This window comes from Anolis carolinensis, chromosome 1, assembly GCF_035594765.1.
Source record: "Anolis carolinensis isolate JA03-04 chromosome 1, rAnoCar3.1.pri, whole genome shotgun sequence".
Classification (NCBI taxonomy): domain Eukaryota; kingdom Metazoa; phylum Chordata; class Lepidosauria; order Squamata; family Dactyloidae; genus Anolis; species Anolis carolinensis.
The window spans coordinates 78,360,150-78,377,856 of record NC_085841.1 but is presented as its reverse complement, the minus strand read 5'-3'; the positions used below and the strand labels follow the sequence as shown (position 1 = coordinate 78,377,856).

The window sequence follows — 17,707 nt, the reverse complement described above, 5'->3', positions numbered from 1 at the left end:
TGAGTTATATAGCTGTGTGGAAGGGCCTTGAGTCTACACTGTTATATAATCCATTTCAAATAAGATAATCTGTATTTTATAGGCAGTGTGGAAGAGGCCTAAGTGAACTCTGCCTGTCCCCTGGACACCATTCGTTGCTATGACACGAAGGGGGTGGTGTCTAAAGGCAGCAGGGCCTACTCTTCTGACTGGCAGCCAGGGGGAGAACGACTCTTCCTCATCCTTCCCCCCCCCCCTTTCTAATTGGATGTCTATGGTTTCCTGTGTGTGTGAGGAGGAAAGCCCCTCCAAGAAGAACAGCCCTGGCAGCTGGCTCTCTCTCTACCTGCTCTTCTCCACGTGCCAGGTTCCCCCATCAGCTGTAAACACAGTGCCCCCCCCCCCCGCAAGTGCAGAGAATGAAGGGAAAAGAGGGGAGCGTACCATTCCGGCCGAAAAGGGGGGGGGGTGAAAAATATATACAGTACAGGCCAATCAATTGGGGGGGGGAGGTTGAATGAAGGACATACCTTGGATGTGTTAGTGTAGTGTGGCCAAATTTGGTGGCACTTGGTCCAGTGGTTTTGTTAATTCAGTCCTAATTATGTACATTATATTTATCTATATATAAAAAATGTAATGTGTGTTTTATTATGGGGTAAAAAACAAAACCACTGAACCCAATCACACCAAATTTGGCCACAAAAGACATAGTCATCCAAAATATGTCTTTCAAACAAAACAAAAAAACCTAGAAAAGTAAAGACCAAACAATAAAATAAAGACCAAATAAAACCCCAATTGCTTACCATGCAAGCTCAGTGTCTCCCCCCCCCAAAGTGAAACAACTACATTATCCAGAGGACCTTGCACCTGCTGGTGGAGCCTAACCCCACTTCCTCAAAATGTTGCTGTGATGGGCGGGGCTTGTGGCTGGCAACCATTGACAGCCACTCCTTCCCTTTCCTTGTCTCCTTTCTCCCTCAGAAGAGAGAGCATGCCCTGAGAGAAATACAACTGTACTATTACTGTAAGGGATTGTTCTCAGGAGGCGGTATTTACATAGCTGTCATGTCTCCTTTCAACTTTCTCTTCTACAGGTAAACAGACCCAGCAATTTAAAATACCCCTCAGAGGGATTATTTATCCCTTTAAGGTGCCCTCTTTCTCTGGACATCTCCCACCTCAGAGTCATTATTATTACTATTCTTCTTATTCTCATTATTATTCAGGGAGGAAACAGCCAGGTTTTGAAACTACAAGGCCATTCAATGCTAATTGCCCTCTTTCTCTGCACGCCTTCCACTTCAGAGTCATTATTATTATTATTATTATTATTATTATTATTATTATTAAGATGCTGTGAACCATGAAAATGAGTAAAACCAGGCACCCAACATTACAAAACTATACAACCTAGACAGTAAATAAAGAACAACACTCTGAAAACAGGAGAATTCCAGAAAGGAAACAATGAGGGCCAGGCTTTGAAGCAGCGATACTACTCTGTACTACTGAAGCTGACCAACCAAAGAGTCCCTTAGGTAGCAAGCAGAAAGGCTTTGAAGTAGTAAGGCTATTCATTGCAATTCTTGCAGCCCAAAAAACCATTCTCTAGAACGCAAGAACCCAGCCTTCCAAGCAGCAAGCCTATTCCTTTGTATTCCAGCTCACCAAACAAGGATTCCCATAAGAAGAAAACGGCCAGGCTTTGAGGCTGCAAGGCTATTCACTGCTATTCCACCTGGCCAACAAAGCATTCCCATAAGCCACAGCAACGCATGGCTGGGCACAGCTAGTATATATATCTATATATCTTCAGCATTGTCCCTGAGAAATTCACACATATGGTATTTCCTGCGTCTGTGCAGTTAGTTTTGGAATCTTCTAGAAAGCTCTTGTATACAGTTTTGTGCGAATTTCACAGGTGAGCACTCGAAGAAACATGGTTATAGGTAACCTTTATGTGATTTGACAATATGACCCTCTGTCTTCTGTTTATAGACGTTTTCCTTTCAGTAAGGCTTGATTTACATGGCCCAATAATATAGTTTGAACTACATTATATAGTGTAGAATGTATTGGAGCTTGAACTGCATGGCTCTATGACCATAAAAATTGGGTTGCAATCGAAGACAGATCCAAATGATTTGACTCAGAATAATCTACATCAGATTAGATGTTAGCAATACTGTTCTAAATAATTTATGAAGAAACTGATGTTTCGAATCAGTGTGCTGCAAGAGTAATTAGGCATTCCACGAGCAGGCTTATGAGATCCAAATTACAGAATGTACATGGGAGAAGAAGAAATTAGGAAAAACCTAGAACAGATTTGTCAGCAATGCTCAAAAACCTGCTCCAAAAAGATCCCATACCAGTATTTGAACATCTTCCAGCATGGTTTACAATTACTCTTGCTCTGTATCCAGAATCAGCCTGTTAGGAAACATGACATATTTTTCCAGGTCTGAATCTGTATTTCATTCTGTATCACAATGACTTTAGCAAAACATTTGTTTGTTTTGGGGTGTCTATGAAGGTTTCTTAGTGAGATTACTACTGTATTAGCTCCTATGCAAAACTGATTTCAGAAGAGTTAGTCTTGCTTGGACATATACATAAAGCATACAAAAGCAAAGAGATTCACAGTAGAAGATGATAGTGAATCTGATTCCACTGTGAATCTCTTTCTTTTTGTTTGCTTTGTGTTTCATATTTTAAGTTATTTCTAATTTATGGCAGCCTTAAGGTGAACATCACAGGATTTTCTTAGCAGAATTCGTTCAGAGGGAATTTCCATTGCATTCCCCAAGGGCTGAGGAAATATAATTTGCCCAAAGTCACCCAGTGGGTCTCCTTTGCCGAGCAAAGATTTTAAATCTGATCTCCCTGTGTCCTAGTCCAACATTCAAAGAACTACAACATACTGGCTCTCCACAATATTTGTAGGCATCCTGTAATGAAAATGTTTTAAAGGTATCATAGAAGAAAAAATGTTCAGTTAGCATTAATAAGGAAATAAAAATAAAAGCTTAGCAAAGATAAGTCACCAAAACACAGCCATTTAAAAATGTGTATCAAAATATTATTGCCATACTCTAGAGAGCTTAACTTTATTGGAGCCTCAGTGTTTAAGATGTAACAGTGAAGATCTTTTAATGAACATTACTATTTGTTTAATTGTTATGCAGTACACTAAGTTCTGCAAATCATGATAAAGGTTTCACTTAAATAGCTTTGACAGTTTTATCAAAGGAGACATATGGCCTACAACTAGCAAAGGAAATCCTTTGCAAGCCTTTACAAATTGCCTCTCAAGTGACCTTGCCTCACTATTCATACATTTAAGTAAGTGATTACTCAAATTGCATTTAGATTCAATAGGAGTTCACTATTGTTTGTTTGAATTAGTGTGGTAGTCCTACTTTAGGTTTACTTTTTCATTAGTTCGTGTCCACAAACACTGATTTCAAGAAAGGCTTTTCTTCTAATGAATATTAACTCCTTCTAAAATTAGTAATTTTAGTTGCCTGTGATGACTCATGGGCCATGTAGTCCCGTTCCTAGTACTATTGTGGCAGATGAAGAGGACAACTTGGGTTTCCCACCGATTCAGCCAGAATTGGAGCCCTTGCACCTGCAAGATGTTTGCCCACAAGAAGTCAGCCAAACAAGCCTTGAGCAGAAATCTCCCCCGTTTTCTCGCCGGGATAATTATAATCGAGATAGAGGCGCTAGGGAGGCGAATCGCAGAAGCGCCAGAATTGCTGCCAGACAATTAGCTGATTAAGCCTGTTTCCCTTGGGAAATCTTAAGGAGTCATGCATCTGGACACAGTATGGGTTTCACTTCTTGTTCCCCAGGGAAAGTGTTCCTTGGCGGGAAAACAAGATCCTATATAAGTGTTTAACCGCAAGGGAATCCTTGCGGAGTCAATTCGTCAGCTTCGGGAGCGAAATCGTGTGTGGACTCGCTATTCCTGTTCCTTGTTTCCAGGACCTTGTTCTTGTTCCAGCCCTGCCTTGTTTCCCCGGACCTTGCCACGGACCTCGCCACGGACCCTGTTCTCGTCTCTTGCTTCTTGTTGCCTTGAATCAAGCCTTGTTTGCTAAGAATCTATTTTGCTCTCCAGCCTTGTTGTCAAGCTCCATTGGACTAAAGGACCTTGTCATTTCCCCACACTTTGCTTGGCAAAGTGTGTGTTTCGGTTATTGGATTATAACTTTGGACTCTAATATCTCATATTGGACATTGTTTTCCTGGACTATATTTGACCTTTCCTGAAAGGTCTACTTCTGAACTATATTCTTCACTTGTTTTTATTGACTTTATAAATTCCTTTAATAAAGATATTAGATAGATTCTGGTCTCTGCGCATGGTTATTGGTGTTCTGCAGCCTGGGTCCTGACAGTTTGACTCCGCCAACCTAAGCACCAATTAACCTAAGGCCAGAATGTCTACAGGAACCGGGGCGGAAGCCCAACCACTCAGCTACACCATTTCCAAGGATGAATTAGACAGAATCCGTGATACGCTCCATACGCAGGAGAGAGAAATACGGGGCTTAAAGGAACGAGGTATCCGGCTCCCTGGCCTGGCGCTTCCAACCAAGTTTTCTGGAGAAGCCTCCAAGGTTCATGTTTTCCGTCGCCAATGCTAGGCGTACATAGAAGCCCGTCAAGCCGAGTTTCCCCAAGAAAATGTCAAGGTGGCATGGATTTACAGTCTCCTAGAAGGGCCAGCGGCCAATTGGGCGACGGCGCTATTTGATGCGTGCTCCCCGCACCTAAGTTCCGCGCAAAACTTCCTGAATCACCTTAAGGCGACCTGGGGGATCGAGGACAACGAGGAGGCGGCCGGCCATAAACTCCGGCGCCTCTTCCAAGGGGACAGGCCGTTGTCCCAGTACATAGCCGAGTTCCGGGTGCTGGCCCAAAACACCGGCTGGAACGATATAGCCCTCAGAGGACAGTTTCGTGAGGGTCTCAATATCGAGATGCAGGAAGAAATCTCCAAGGTGAATCCTCCAAATTCTCTTGAGAGACTTATCAATCATTGCTTACGAGCCGAAGTCCTGCTTGCCAACAAAAAACAGTGGCTCCGAGGCCAGAGTGGAAGAACAGGAGTGAAAACCCCTGCTTCCACCAGTATCCAGCCACGTCCAGTATGGAGGCCTCCACCACCAGCCCCATACCCCAGAGGAAGCGAGGAGGAGCCGATGCAGTTGGGCAACGTGCGCCCCAGAATAGATGTAGCCGAAAAGGCCCGCCGCCAACGTTTAAACCTCTGTTGGTACTGCGGGAACGGGGGCCACTTCGCCAGAGAATGTCCAGCCAAGAGGAAGCCCGCCGCTCGCCTGGCGGCGGCGTCCTCCGCGGAGACGGAGACGGCCGAGGCGGCTGGAGCCAAGCCGGCGGGGGAAGCCAGCGACCGGGCGTAGAGAGGCTCGCCAACCCGGTCAAAAACCCCACTCAAGAGCCGCAAACCGGGGTCCTATTTCTCCTAGTGGTCACGTTGTGGTCAGCGAAAAAAGGACCCGTCATGATCCATGCCATGATAGACTCAGGAGCAACAAACAATTTCATCGACAGAGAGTATGCCGACTCTCTGGGATTACAATATCACGATTTCAAGAACGCCCGGGTAGTGCAGGCTATAGATGGCCGTCCCCTAAAAACGGGTCCAGTAAGCCAATGGACTGAGCCCACCAGAATGTGGATAAGGGAACACATGGAAGAGATTTCCTTCTTTGTTACCGAGGTCCCTCACTTCCCTGTGATTTTGGGAATTCCATGGCTGACACTCCACGACCCAAACATCTCCTGGACCAACAGAGAACTGCAGTTTGCTTCTAAATATTGCCAAAACCATTGTCTTGTAGCCAAGGTCTGCCATGCCACAGACGCTGAACCCATCATCACCTTGCCCAAGAAATACTCAGACTTTTGGGATGTTTTCAATGAAAAAGAAGCCGAGAAACTACCCCCGCATAGACCCTACGATTGTGCCATTGATTTGGTGGAGGGGGCCCCGATCCCGCGAGGACACTTCTACTCCCTGACTGAACCAGAGCAAGAAGCTCTCAGGGAGTTCATAGAGTCAAACCTTCGCAAGGGGTTCATCAGACCCTCTCAATCCCCAGCTGCTTCCCCAGTGATGTTTGTGAAAAAGAAGTCAGGGGACCTACGCTTGGTTGTGGACTATAGAGCATTGAACAATATCACGAAGCGGAACCGCTACCCCCTGCCTTTGATCTCGGACCTATTAGACCGGCTTCGAGGGGCCAAGATTTACACCAAGCTGGATCTCCGGGGGGCTTACAATCTAGTTCGCATCAGGGAGGGGGACGAATGGAAAACCGCTTTCCAGACCAAATTCGGATTATTTGAGTCCCTAGTCATGAATTACGGATTATCCGGAGCTCCCGCAACGTTCCAGCATTTTGTCAACGATATCTTCCAGGACTATCTAGATCGGTTCTTGATCATATACCTGGACGATTTTTTGGTGTTCTCTAGATCACAATCGGAGCATGAGAAGCACGTCAGGATGGTGCTACAACGATTGCGGGATCATGGACTATATGCCAAGTTGGAAAAATGCGCTTTTGATCTATAGGAGGTAGGCTTCCTGGGATACCGTGTCTCGCCACAAGGGCTCTCAATGGACCCGGCAAAGGTTTCAGCAGTATTGGAATGGCGGGCGCCAACCAACAAGAAAGAAGTGCAACATTTCTTTGGGGTTCGCGAACTACTACCGCAAATTCATCCTAGACTTTGCCCGCTGGTCTGACCCAATCACCAGCTGCATCCGTGGAAAACAGCCTTTCCGCTGGATGGAGCAAGCAGAGAAAGGGTTCCAGCAACTAAAGAAGTTGTTCACGACCCAGCCAATTCTACAGCACCCTGATCCTAAAACCCCTTTTGTTGTGCAGGCTGACGCCTCCGATGTGGCAATTGGGGCTGTGCTCATGCAACCAGTGGGAGAACATCTCCATCCTTGTGCCTTTTACTCCCGTCAACTAACAGCCCCAGAGAGAAACTATACTATTTGGGAGAAGGAACTTTTGGCCATAAAGGCAGCCTTTGAAAATTGGAGGCATTGGTTAGAAGGGGCCAAATTTCCCATTGAGGTTCATACTGACCATCGTAATTTGGAACATCTAAGAACTGCCCGCAAGTTAAATCAGAGGCAGCAGCGTTGGGCTTTATTCTTTGAGCGTTTTGACTTCCAGATCCATTATGTAGCCCCAGCTCAGACCAAGCAAGCAGATGCACTATCACGGAAACCAGAGTATGCTGCAGGACGCAGAGAAACCTTTGAATCTCGATTGCTGCAACCCGAGAACTTTGCCACGCTCACAGTGGGAAACACCAAATCCACTCCAGTTGAACCAACTCCCTCTACTCCAGGACCCCTTTGTACTCAAGAAATTAGAGCCAGTCAACAGGCGGATGCCTGGGCTCAAGATCAAATTCGCCAAGGACTACGTTTTCCTTTCTCACTTAAGGATGGGCTGTTATGCTACAGAAATCATGTCTACATCCCTCCAGGACCAGGCAGAGAAAAGGCACTTCATCTATGTCATGACTGCAAGCCAGCAGGATATTTTGGACTTTTCAAAACCATGCATTTGATCCTACGGGATTTCTGGTGGCCCAAGATCCGCAAGGATGTGGAGAAATATGTCAATACCTGCGCGGTATGCCAGCGTTCCAAGACAAGAAGGGAAAAGCCCTCAGGGCTACTGCATCCCCTTCCTTCTCCATCTCGTCCATGGGAGATAATTTCTGCAGATTTTATCACCGACCTACCACCCTCCCTTGGATATACCACAATCCTGGTGGTGGTGGACCTTTTCACCAAATTGGCCCACTTCATTCCTTGTGATGGCCTTCCCACGGCCAAAAAGACTGCAGATCTATTCCTTCAGCATATTTTCCGGCTACATGGATTGCCCAAGAGTTTGGTCACTGACCGTGGATCTCAATTCACCTCTTGATTCTGGAAGGCACTACAGAAACTATTGGGCATAGACTCTCGTTTATCCTCAGCTCACCATCCCCAAACGGATGGACAAACGGAGCGCACCAATGCCACTTTGGAACAATACGTTCGCTGTTATGTAAACTATCAACAGGACAATTGGGCTTCCCTATTACCTCTGTCAGAGTTTGCCTACAACAACGGTGTCCAGGCTTCAACCAAGGAAACCCCGTTCTTTGCGAACTACGGCTTCCATCCACGTTTCTTTCCTCCTGTCATTGAAACCTCAGAAGTCCCTGCGGCAGAGGACTGGCTGCAGGAACTCACAGCGGTGCAACAACTATTGCTCCAACAACTGGACCAAGCCAAGGAGGACTATAAACGCCACGCTGACATTCATCGCCAACCGGGCCCCGAAATCAAGGTAGGAGATCGGGTTCTGCTGTCCACTCGCTTTTTGCCCTCCCACTGTCCCTGCCAGAAGCTAGATGCCCGTTTCATTGGTCCCTATCCAGTGGTGGCGCAACTTAACCCCGTGACTTTCAAACTCCAACTTCCGCGCTCTATGCGCATCCATCCAGTGTTTCATCGCTCCCTGCTCCTTCCGGCGGATGGTGTACGCCCTGATGCAGACCGGCCGGCCCCCACTCCTGTTTTGGTGGACGGGGAGGAGGAATTCGAGGTTCAGGACATTTTGGATTCTCGTTTCCACCGCCGCCGCCTTCAGTATCTCATTGACTGGGTAGGTTTTGGGCCCGAGGAACGCTCTTGGGAAGACGCTTCTACAGTCCATGCCCCCGACTTAGTCCGCCGCTTCCATCAGGCCTACCCTGCCAAGCCGCGGCCCCGCACCTCGAGAAGAGGGCTCATTTTAGAGAGGGGCCTTGAGGAGGGGGATAGTGTGATGACTCATGGGCCATGTAGTCCCGTTCCTAGTACTATTGTGGCAGATGAAGAGGACAACTTGGGTTTCCCACCGATTCAGCCAGAATTGGAGCCCTTGCACCTGCAAGATGTTTGCCCACAAGAAGTCAGCCAAACAAGCCTTGAGCAGAAATCTCCCCCGTTTTCTCGCCGGGATAATTATAATCAAGATAGAGGCGCTAGGGAGGCGAATCGCAGAAGCGCCAGAATTGCTGCCAGACAATTAGCTGATTAAGCCTGTTTCCCTTGGGAAATCTTAAGGAGTCATGCATCTGGACACAGTATGGGTTTCACTTCTTGTTCCCCAGGGAAAGTGTTCCTTGGCGGGAAAACAAGATCCTATATAAGTGTTTAACCGCAAGGGAATCCTTGCGGAGTCAATTCGTCAGCTTCGGGAGCGAGATCGTGTGTGGACTCGCTATTCCTGTTCCTTGTTTCCAGGACCTTGTTCTTGTTCCAGCCCTGCCTTGTTTCCCCGGACCTTGCCACGGACCTTGCCACGGACCCTGTTCTCGTCTCTTGCTTCTTGTTGCCTTGAATCAAGCCTTGTTTGCCAAGAATCTATTTTGCTCTCCAGCCTTGTTGTCAAGCTCCATTGGACTAAAGGACCTTGTCATTTCCCCACACTTTGCTTGGCAAAGTGTGTGTTTCGGTTATTGGATTATAACTTTGGACTCTAATATCTCATATTGGACATTGTTTTCCTGGACTATATTTGACCTTTCCTGAAAGGTCTACTTCTGAACTATATTCTTCATTTGTTTTTATTGACTTTATAAATTCCTTTAATAAAGATATTAGATAGATTCTGGTCTCTGCGCATGGTTATTGGTGCTCTGCAGCCTGGGTCCTGACATTGCCAGACTTTTTACTAGTTCTGTGCCTCCACATAGCAGGTTTGTGCTCTCCTTTATTGTGTATCATTATTCCCAAGAAATAATTGTCAAAAGCCTTTAAGGCAGTGGTGTCAAACTTGTCGCCCTCCAGATGTTTTGGACTTCAGCTCCCAGAATTACTGGCCATTGGACATGCTAGCTAGGGATTCTGGGAGTTGGATGGCCCAAACAGCTGGAGAGACACAAATTTGAAACCTCTGTTTTAAGTGAAGAAAAATTGACCGTCTTGAATATTTAACTGACACTTTCCATGCATTTCTAGTAAGTTAGGCAATCCAAAGAAATGTGGACACACGTAATATGTGAACAACAAGAGCTGCTAAGTTGAGCCTCTGTTTTTATGTTATATGCCTGTTTGGAGCACAACTACTTAAGATTTAACTATTTCAAGAAATAGTGATGGGTATTTCATTTTTTCTTTATTTTATTTCTTTATCTAATTAAGAAGCCTTTTCTTTTTTCTTCTTCTTTTATTAAGATTTAAGATAAATAAAAATAAATCAGAATTTGAATTTAAAATATGTACATTTGTGAACAGGTGATTGGTAAAATGTCCAAACCATTGATAAAATTTGATATGGAAAAACAAATAAAAGATTTATGTTGTTGTTGCTATTGTTGTTGTTGTTATTGTTGTTTCTCATCTGTAGCCCGTCAAGACTCAAAGCTGGGTATAACATAGATTGAAATATAATGTATATAAAACAATTTAAAACAAATAGATTAAAACACATAAATATCAGATTAAAATACAAACCATTACACATGTACATACAGCAACTGTAGATAGTTAAAAATCATCTGTATAAAATTTTAATCGGTTACTTCGTTGATCTTTTACTTGTTAAAATGTTTCTTATGTAGTACTTTTTATTTTCCCTTTTCCCTTTTGAACTTTGTCGTATTGTCCTTATTCTGTTTTTTGTGTTTTATGTTTTCTTGTAAAGCAGTTGCACTTGACTGTGATGTTTCTATTTCTGTAAAAACAAAGCACTTTATAAGCCAGTTTTATATCTCCATATTCAGTTATCTGTTTAGATATATTGTGGGGTTTTGCATAATTCTTTATTATTATTATTATTATTATTATTATTATTATTATTATTATTATTATTATTATGACACAGCAAACAAGATAGATATGCTGGATTTCATATCACAAAATCACAAGTCGAACACTTCCCAAGTGTCTAGGACTGTGTGATGTATTTTCGGATGATGCGCGCAGATCCCAACAGGGTGGCCTTTTGCAGCTGGCAGATCGTAATTTTGTCAATGTCTATTGTTTCCAAATGCTGGCTGAGATCTTTTGGCATGGCACCCAATGTGCCCATCACCACTGGGACCACCTGCACTGGTTTCTGCCAGAGTCTTTGAAGTTCAATCTTGAGGTCCTGATAGCGGCTGAGTTTTTCCTGTTGTTTTTCATCAATGCGACTGTCACCTGGGATGGCGACATCAATGATCCAAACCTTTTTCTTTTCCACAACTGTGATGTCTGGTGTGTTTTGTTCCAGAACTTTGTCAGTCTGGATTCGGAAGTCCCACAGTATCTTTGCATGCTCATTTTCCAATACTTTTGCAGGTTTGTGATCCCACCAGTTCTTTGCTGCTGGCAGGTGTTACTTGAGGCATAAGTTCCAATGAATCATTTGGGCCACATAGTTGTGCCTCTGTTTGTAGTCTGTCTGTGCAATTTTCTTACAGCAGCTGAGGATATGATCAATGGTTTCGTCAGTTTCCTTGCACAGTCTGCATTTTGGGTCATCAGCTGATTTTTCGATATTATTATTATTATTATTATTATTATTATTATTATTATTATTATTATTATTATTTTACATAGAAGTTGGGATAATTATGCACCATAGTTCTGGACACTAGGGTTTGAATATTCACTCAAACATGGAAACCCATTGGGTGACCTTGGGCAAGTCATGCTTTCTCAGCCTCAGAGGCCATGGCAATGCCCCTACTGAACACATCTTGCCAAGAAAATCCCATGGTTGGTTTGCATTAGGGTCAACATAAGAAATGACTTCAAGGCTCAGAATAAAAGTGTATTCCTTTATTAATTTTTACTGTTTGAGCTTAAAATTTAGAGAAGTTACATTTTTGTAAATTCCATTTTTGTATGTGTTCTCTTTCAGGATAACATTTTGCCATCTGCCTTTCCAGAGTAAATGGCTGTACGTGGGCACTGAAAGAGGAAATATACACATTGTCAATGTGGAGTCCTTCTCTCTCTCAGGCTATGTCATCATGTGGAATAAAGCCATTGAACTGTGAGTATGGTGTAGGTAGAAACACATGATTCATTTGCACACTGTTCACTTTTATACGTGTATTGCCAACTGACAGAACATCCTAAATATAAACATTTTTGACTTCTTTTGTCACTGCTCTAAAACTTTGGCTACTAATCTGTCAGCTGTGCAGGTATATTTAAAATGATACAAGTACTTCAAAATACAGCTGTTATTACTAGTATGTATAAAATATTGGGAAAAGTTGCATTCCTGTTTATTAAAGTTCACATGAAAAACAGTTATATGCCTTTTTATTTAGCAGTAGGGGTAAAATAGCAGCATGGTGTAATGATTTGAGCATTGACTTATGGCTCTTGAGACTGTCCTTGGCCATGGAAACCCACTGGTGACCTTCAGCAAGTCAGTTTCTCAACTTCAGAAGAAAGAAAAGGCAACCCCTCTCTGAATAAATCTTGCCAATAGTATCCCATGATAAGGCTCACCATAGCATTGTCATAAGTTGGAAATGACTTGAAGGCATGCAGTAACAACATGCATATTTGTATTTAATCACTTAGAAAACACATGATGAATTACGTAGTCAAATTTATGACTTTGACATAACTTCAAAAGCTTACAGGTTGGATTCAGAAAAAACAAGAAAAATCTATGTCTAATTCTATGGGGCTAAATCAACTGTGTAAAGCATGCTTATTGAAATCAGTGCTTGTAACTGATATGTTCTGTTTATTTCTGTAAGTGCATGCTAAATATAAGTAGCACTGGAGTTAGTCCTATCTGTGTTTACTTCACAAGAATTTTTATTTGTTTTAAGAATATATGTACATTTTAATTACACAAATTAAGTTGTGTGTATATACATGCAGTCCCCAAGTGACAAACAAGATTGATTCTGTAGGTTTGTTTTTAAGTTGAATTTGTTTATGTCAGAACAGGTACATTTTTAAGTGAAACTCCAGATATATATATCTCCCTAGAAAGGGAAATTCACTCATAAAAGAATGATCATGGGGAAAAGGTGTCTCCACTAAAGCTTTCTCACCAATCTTTGTTTTCACAACAACTCAAATTTTTCAAATTCAGGGACAGAAAGTGAGGTGAAATCTTTTGAACAGGGGCACAGACAGTGAAACAAACCCTACAGGAGAGTTAATCCTTCCCTCTGCTATTTAGAGCTTTTACACACACACACACATGCACATATATATCACTTCCTGTTAATAATAATAAAAATAATAACTATTTTTATATCCCGCCTCCATCTCCCCATGGGGACTCGGGGCGGCTAACACGGGGCCAAGCCCAAATAATCACAGTAAAACAAATAAAACAAATAATACACAATCAGAACAAACAAACATCAGCAGCGGTAAAAATTTAAACAGTTTAAAAGTACTAAAACAACAGTGAAACGCCATAAGGAACAAAGCAGATTAAAATAATAAAAGACTGTTGTCTCACCCCCATTCTTAACTATGAGTCATTTGTAAGTCAGATGTTTGTAACTTGGGGGCTGCCTATATATATGTTTTTTGATCCTCAACTGGTACCCGTCACTAGTCCATGTATTCGATGAAGGCATGAAAATTGAAGACAGGGTTGTTCCATCTTAGTTGAAAAGAAATCTAAATCAAGATTTACCTAGATAGGGTTACGTTCGCTATACAGGTCCATTGCTTTTGGATTCAACCCAGAATCTGAATGCTTGGGAATGCTTGATAGTGCATTTGTGTAGTTTGCCTGTTGTACCCAGACTTTAAATGTCAGACTTTGCCATGGTGACATGTGTTTTATGTCTATCCTGTTTGGATTACTGTAACGCACTCTATGTGGCGCTGCTTTTTTAGAATGTTAGGAAACTCGGGCTGGTCCAAAGAGCTTCAGCCCAGTTGAGCTAGCAATAAGGAGCACACAACTTTCTTGTTGAAACAGCCTCAGGGCACAAATTAAGGTGTTGCCGATTGCCTATAAAATCGTATATGACTCGGATTCAGATTATTTGGAGGAACCTCCACCCTCGCAGGTATATTTGGTGGAAATGCAGGAGAAGGCTTCTGAGTGACTGCTCCCAGGCCCTTGAACGCCTTTCCTGTAGAAACTGAATGGGCACTCTTCTTACTCCCCAAGTAGATTCTGATAGGCCTTTGAGAATGTTTAGGGAGAAAGGCTGAGCATATCATGCTAGATGTTTATTTGATTTTTATGGTTTATGTTTTAACTGGTTTTAATGTTATGATGATTTAATTCCTTTTTAACTTTTGCATGCTTGCTATAAATTTTTATTGTGTTTGCCTTAGTTTTTACACTAGGGAAATGGCAGGACAAAAATAAATATTGCTATGTGGCTTGAGTTCAGGCTAATAGAGCATATATAATAATATAATAATAATAAAACTTTATTTATACCCCGCCACCATATCTTCCTCTATGGGTCTGCCTGGTCTCTGAGATCCACAAGAGAGGTTTTCTTAATCCTACCACCTTCACAGATACAGTTGATGGAAACACGAGGAAAAACCTTCTCAGTGGCTTTGGAATTTCCTTATTAGGGAGTCTAGAATGGTCCTTTGTTGATCGTCCTTCTAGTGATAGGCTTTTTAAAATTCAGACAAAGTACTGAATTTAGGGGTTGCCTTTGAAGACTGTTCGGAAACTGGAACTAGTCCAACGTTCCGCAGCCAGGTTACTAACTGGAGCACCATTCAGGGAGCATACAACTCCTCTGTTGAAGCAACTCCTGCCTTTCAGCTTCCAGGCACAATTCAAAGTGCTGGCTTTGGCCTACAAAACCTTAAACGGCTCTGGTCCAACTTACCTCTCAGACATATCTCCCCCTACGGGCCGTCCCGCAGATTAAGATCTTCGAGTGAGACCCTGCTCTTGGTCCGACTGCCATCACAGGTGCGGTTGGCGGGGACGAGAGACAGGGCTTTTTCGGTGGTGGCTTCGTGGCTGTGGAACTCCTTGCCAAGGGAGATTGGGGAAGCCCCCTCACTCACGTCTTTTAGGAAGCAGCTGAAGACCTGGCTGTGGGACCAAGCTTTTGGCCCATCCTAGGATATGACCAGATGGATTCTGTGAATTAATATTAAGTCGAACACAAACTGGCTCTGACTTTGGCTCAAAACTGCCCCTGTTATAATGGTCACATGTTTTTTATTGTTTTAATTTGATTTGGATACCGACTATTAATTGTGTTTTATGTTTGGTTTTACAATTTTTTTTGCATTATATGTGGTATCTAATTCTGCCATTGTGTAAGACCACTCTGAGTCCCCCCAGGGGAGAAGAGATATATATAAATTAAATAAATAAATAAATACTGTAAATAATATTGTGCAATTTACTATATTTATATATATTTAGAGTAAAAGTATTAAGCAGTTTGTAGTTTAGTTTGGTTGTACTGCTGACTTTTTCTATGTTTTTTAATTGTAGTTGCTTTAATATATAAATTACAGTGAATCCCAATCTAGGGGAAAAGGTATGGTGATGATAGCAACAGCAATATAATGAACCATCTAAAACAACTGCAACAAAATAAAGAAATATAATTTGTAAATTTTCTGGAAGTATGCTACATTAATTTATTTGTGAGCTATAAACAGAGTGACTTGCTTATGTTAAGTTTCTAAAAATAGATATTTACATTTTCAGGTCATCCAAGTCTCATCCTGGGCCTGTTGTCCACATTAGTGACAATCCAATGGATGAAGGCAAGGTATGTTAAAACTCAAAAAATGTTTTTAACAAGCCAGATGTTTACAAGAATATTGCATCTTAGCATTAAAATATTTCAGTGACATTTTAAATACAGTATGCTCATCGTCTCACTCGTTCAGTCGTTTTCGACACTTTGTGACCTCATGGACCAGTCCACACTAGAGCTCCCTGTCGGCTGTCACCGCCCCCAGTTCCTTCAAGGTCGAACCAGTCACTTCAAGGATACCGTCCATCCATCTCGCCTTTGGTCGTCCTCTCTTCCTTTTTCCTTCCATTTTCCCCAGCATCATGATCTTCTCCAAGATTTCCTGTCTTCTCATGATGTGGCCAAAATACTTCAGCTTTGCCTCTAATGTCCTTCCCTCCAGTGAGCAGTCGGGCATTATTTCCTGGAGGATGGACTGCGGTCCACGGGTATGCTAGTCATTTGTAAAAATGCATATGTCAAGCTAAGATGAAAAAGAACTGTGTTCAGAACTAAGCAGTTGTGGTAGGATGACAATTCGTGCAATTATATATATTTAGATGATGCATTTTTTGTAGAAATAAATACATGTGATCTGTATTATAAATCTAAAAGCTAGGAAGGGGGATTGGATTTAGATGACTTTTAAATAGGAAAACTATTGGTAGGGAAGAGTTTAAATAACTTGTTATTGCTTGTAAACTCTGATCCCCCCCCCCCCCCCCATGCCTTGCATTTAAAATGCCATTGGAACACTGTTAGAAGAAAAGGGTGATTTCTGTATGCTCAAAGAAATATCTCAGTCATCCCGGACTGCAGTTCTCAACATGTGATCCACAGACTTGTGGAAGGGGGCTCAGTGTCAAGAAATGTTATGAACATTTATGGTTAAAATAGAAAGGATGAATGAAAGAAAGGGAGGGAGGTTGATAGTCAGACTTGGATACTATAGAAAACTTTGTGTGAGCAGAGGCCTGAGGGATCTGGGAAAGCAGAAACAGTGCCAGAATGAGCACTGCTGGCAGGGCCAACAGTGGAGCAGGGCCGTAGGAGGGGCCTGATGCAAAGATAATGTTGATGCAGAGGGGAAACAGAAAGAGTGCAGCAGGCACCAACAGGAGAACTCTTTAGCTCTGATGGCCCACAAGTATGCATTACCACAAAATGCCTTCACATTGCTGCCTGGCTTGAAGTCAAGTGAAGGTCTACCTGACTTGAAAAGATAGAAATCAATGCCAAGGGACCACAGTTCCCATTAACTTGGTGGATGCTGGTACTTGAAGTTTGGAATTGTAAATAAACCAGATTATTATTGGGTCTGAAACATTTGTTTATTTCTCTCTTCTTTCCAGATTTGAGTGCCCTTAATGAGTAACTTTAAATATTTGTTACAATTTAGGGTTTGAATCTTGAGTGCAATGGTCCACTGCAACACAATATATTCTGTATGTGGTAAAAAAAAGGGTTAAGAACTGCCATCTAGGATACATTGACTACTGTTCCTTCACAGAGAGATTCAGTATTTTGTTCTAGTAACTTCAAATATCATGGTGTGGGAAGTGGAAAAAAAAGACCTACCAGTAGCTACCTTAGTATAGTTGGTTGATGTATTTGAAGCTATAGAATAAAATGTGTTATCACATCCATTTAAGATACATTTGTCCAGAATATTGGAAGTGGGCACTGGAGGGGAGGGGTCCCATCCTACCCTGTTTCCCCTAAAATAAGATATCCCCAGAAAATAAGACCTAGTAGAGGTTTTGCTGAATTGCTAAATATAAGGCCTCCCCTGAAAGTAAGACCTAGCAAAGTTTTTGTTTAGAAGCATGCCTGCTGAACAGAACACCAGAGCATGCAAGATCAGTAAATGTATGTACCATAGAGTGTTGTACATGGAAATATTGGTAGTAACAAGAAATTCTTGATAGGATTCACAGTTTGTCTGGTTATGCTGGTTTGT

At 42.5% G+C, this 17,707-nt stretch overlaps 1 protein-coding gene across 6 annotated transcripts in view; it reads left to right on the top strand.

The window, feature by feature from the left end:
• The window catches only part of stxbp5 (syntaxin binding protein 5), a 175,714-nt gene that overhangs the window by 55,514 nt on the left and 102,493 nt on the right, over positions 1–17,707 (top strand). For all 6 annotated transcript variants that reach the window (XM_008123013.3, XM_003215725.4, XM_003215724.4 and 3 more), the window contains exons 5-6: positions 11,940–12,074; positions 15,717–15,780. In XM_008123013.3, the coding sequence (XP_008121220.2) occupies positions 11,940–12,074; positions 15,717–15,780 (199 nt within the window). The remainder of the gene's footprint in view (positions 1–11,939; positions 12,075–15,716; positions 15,781–17,707) is intronic.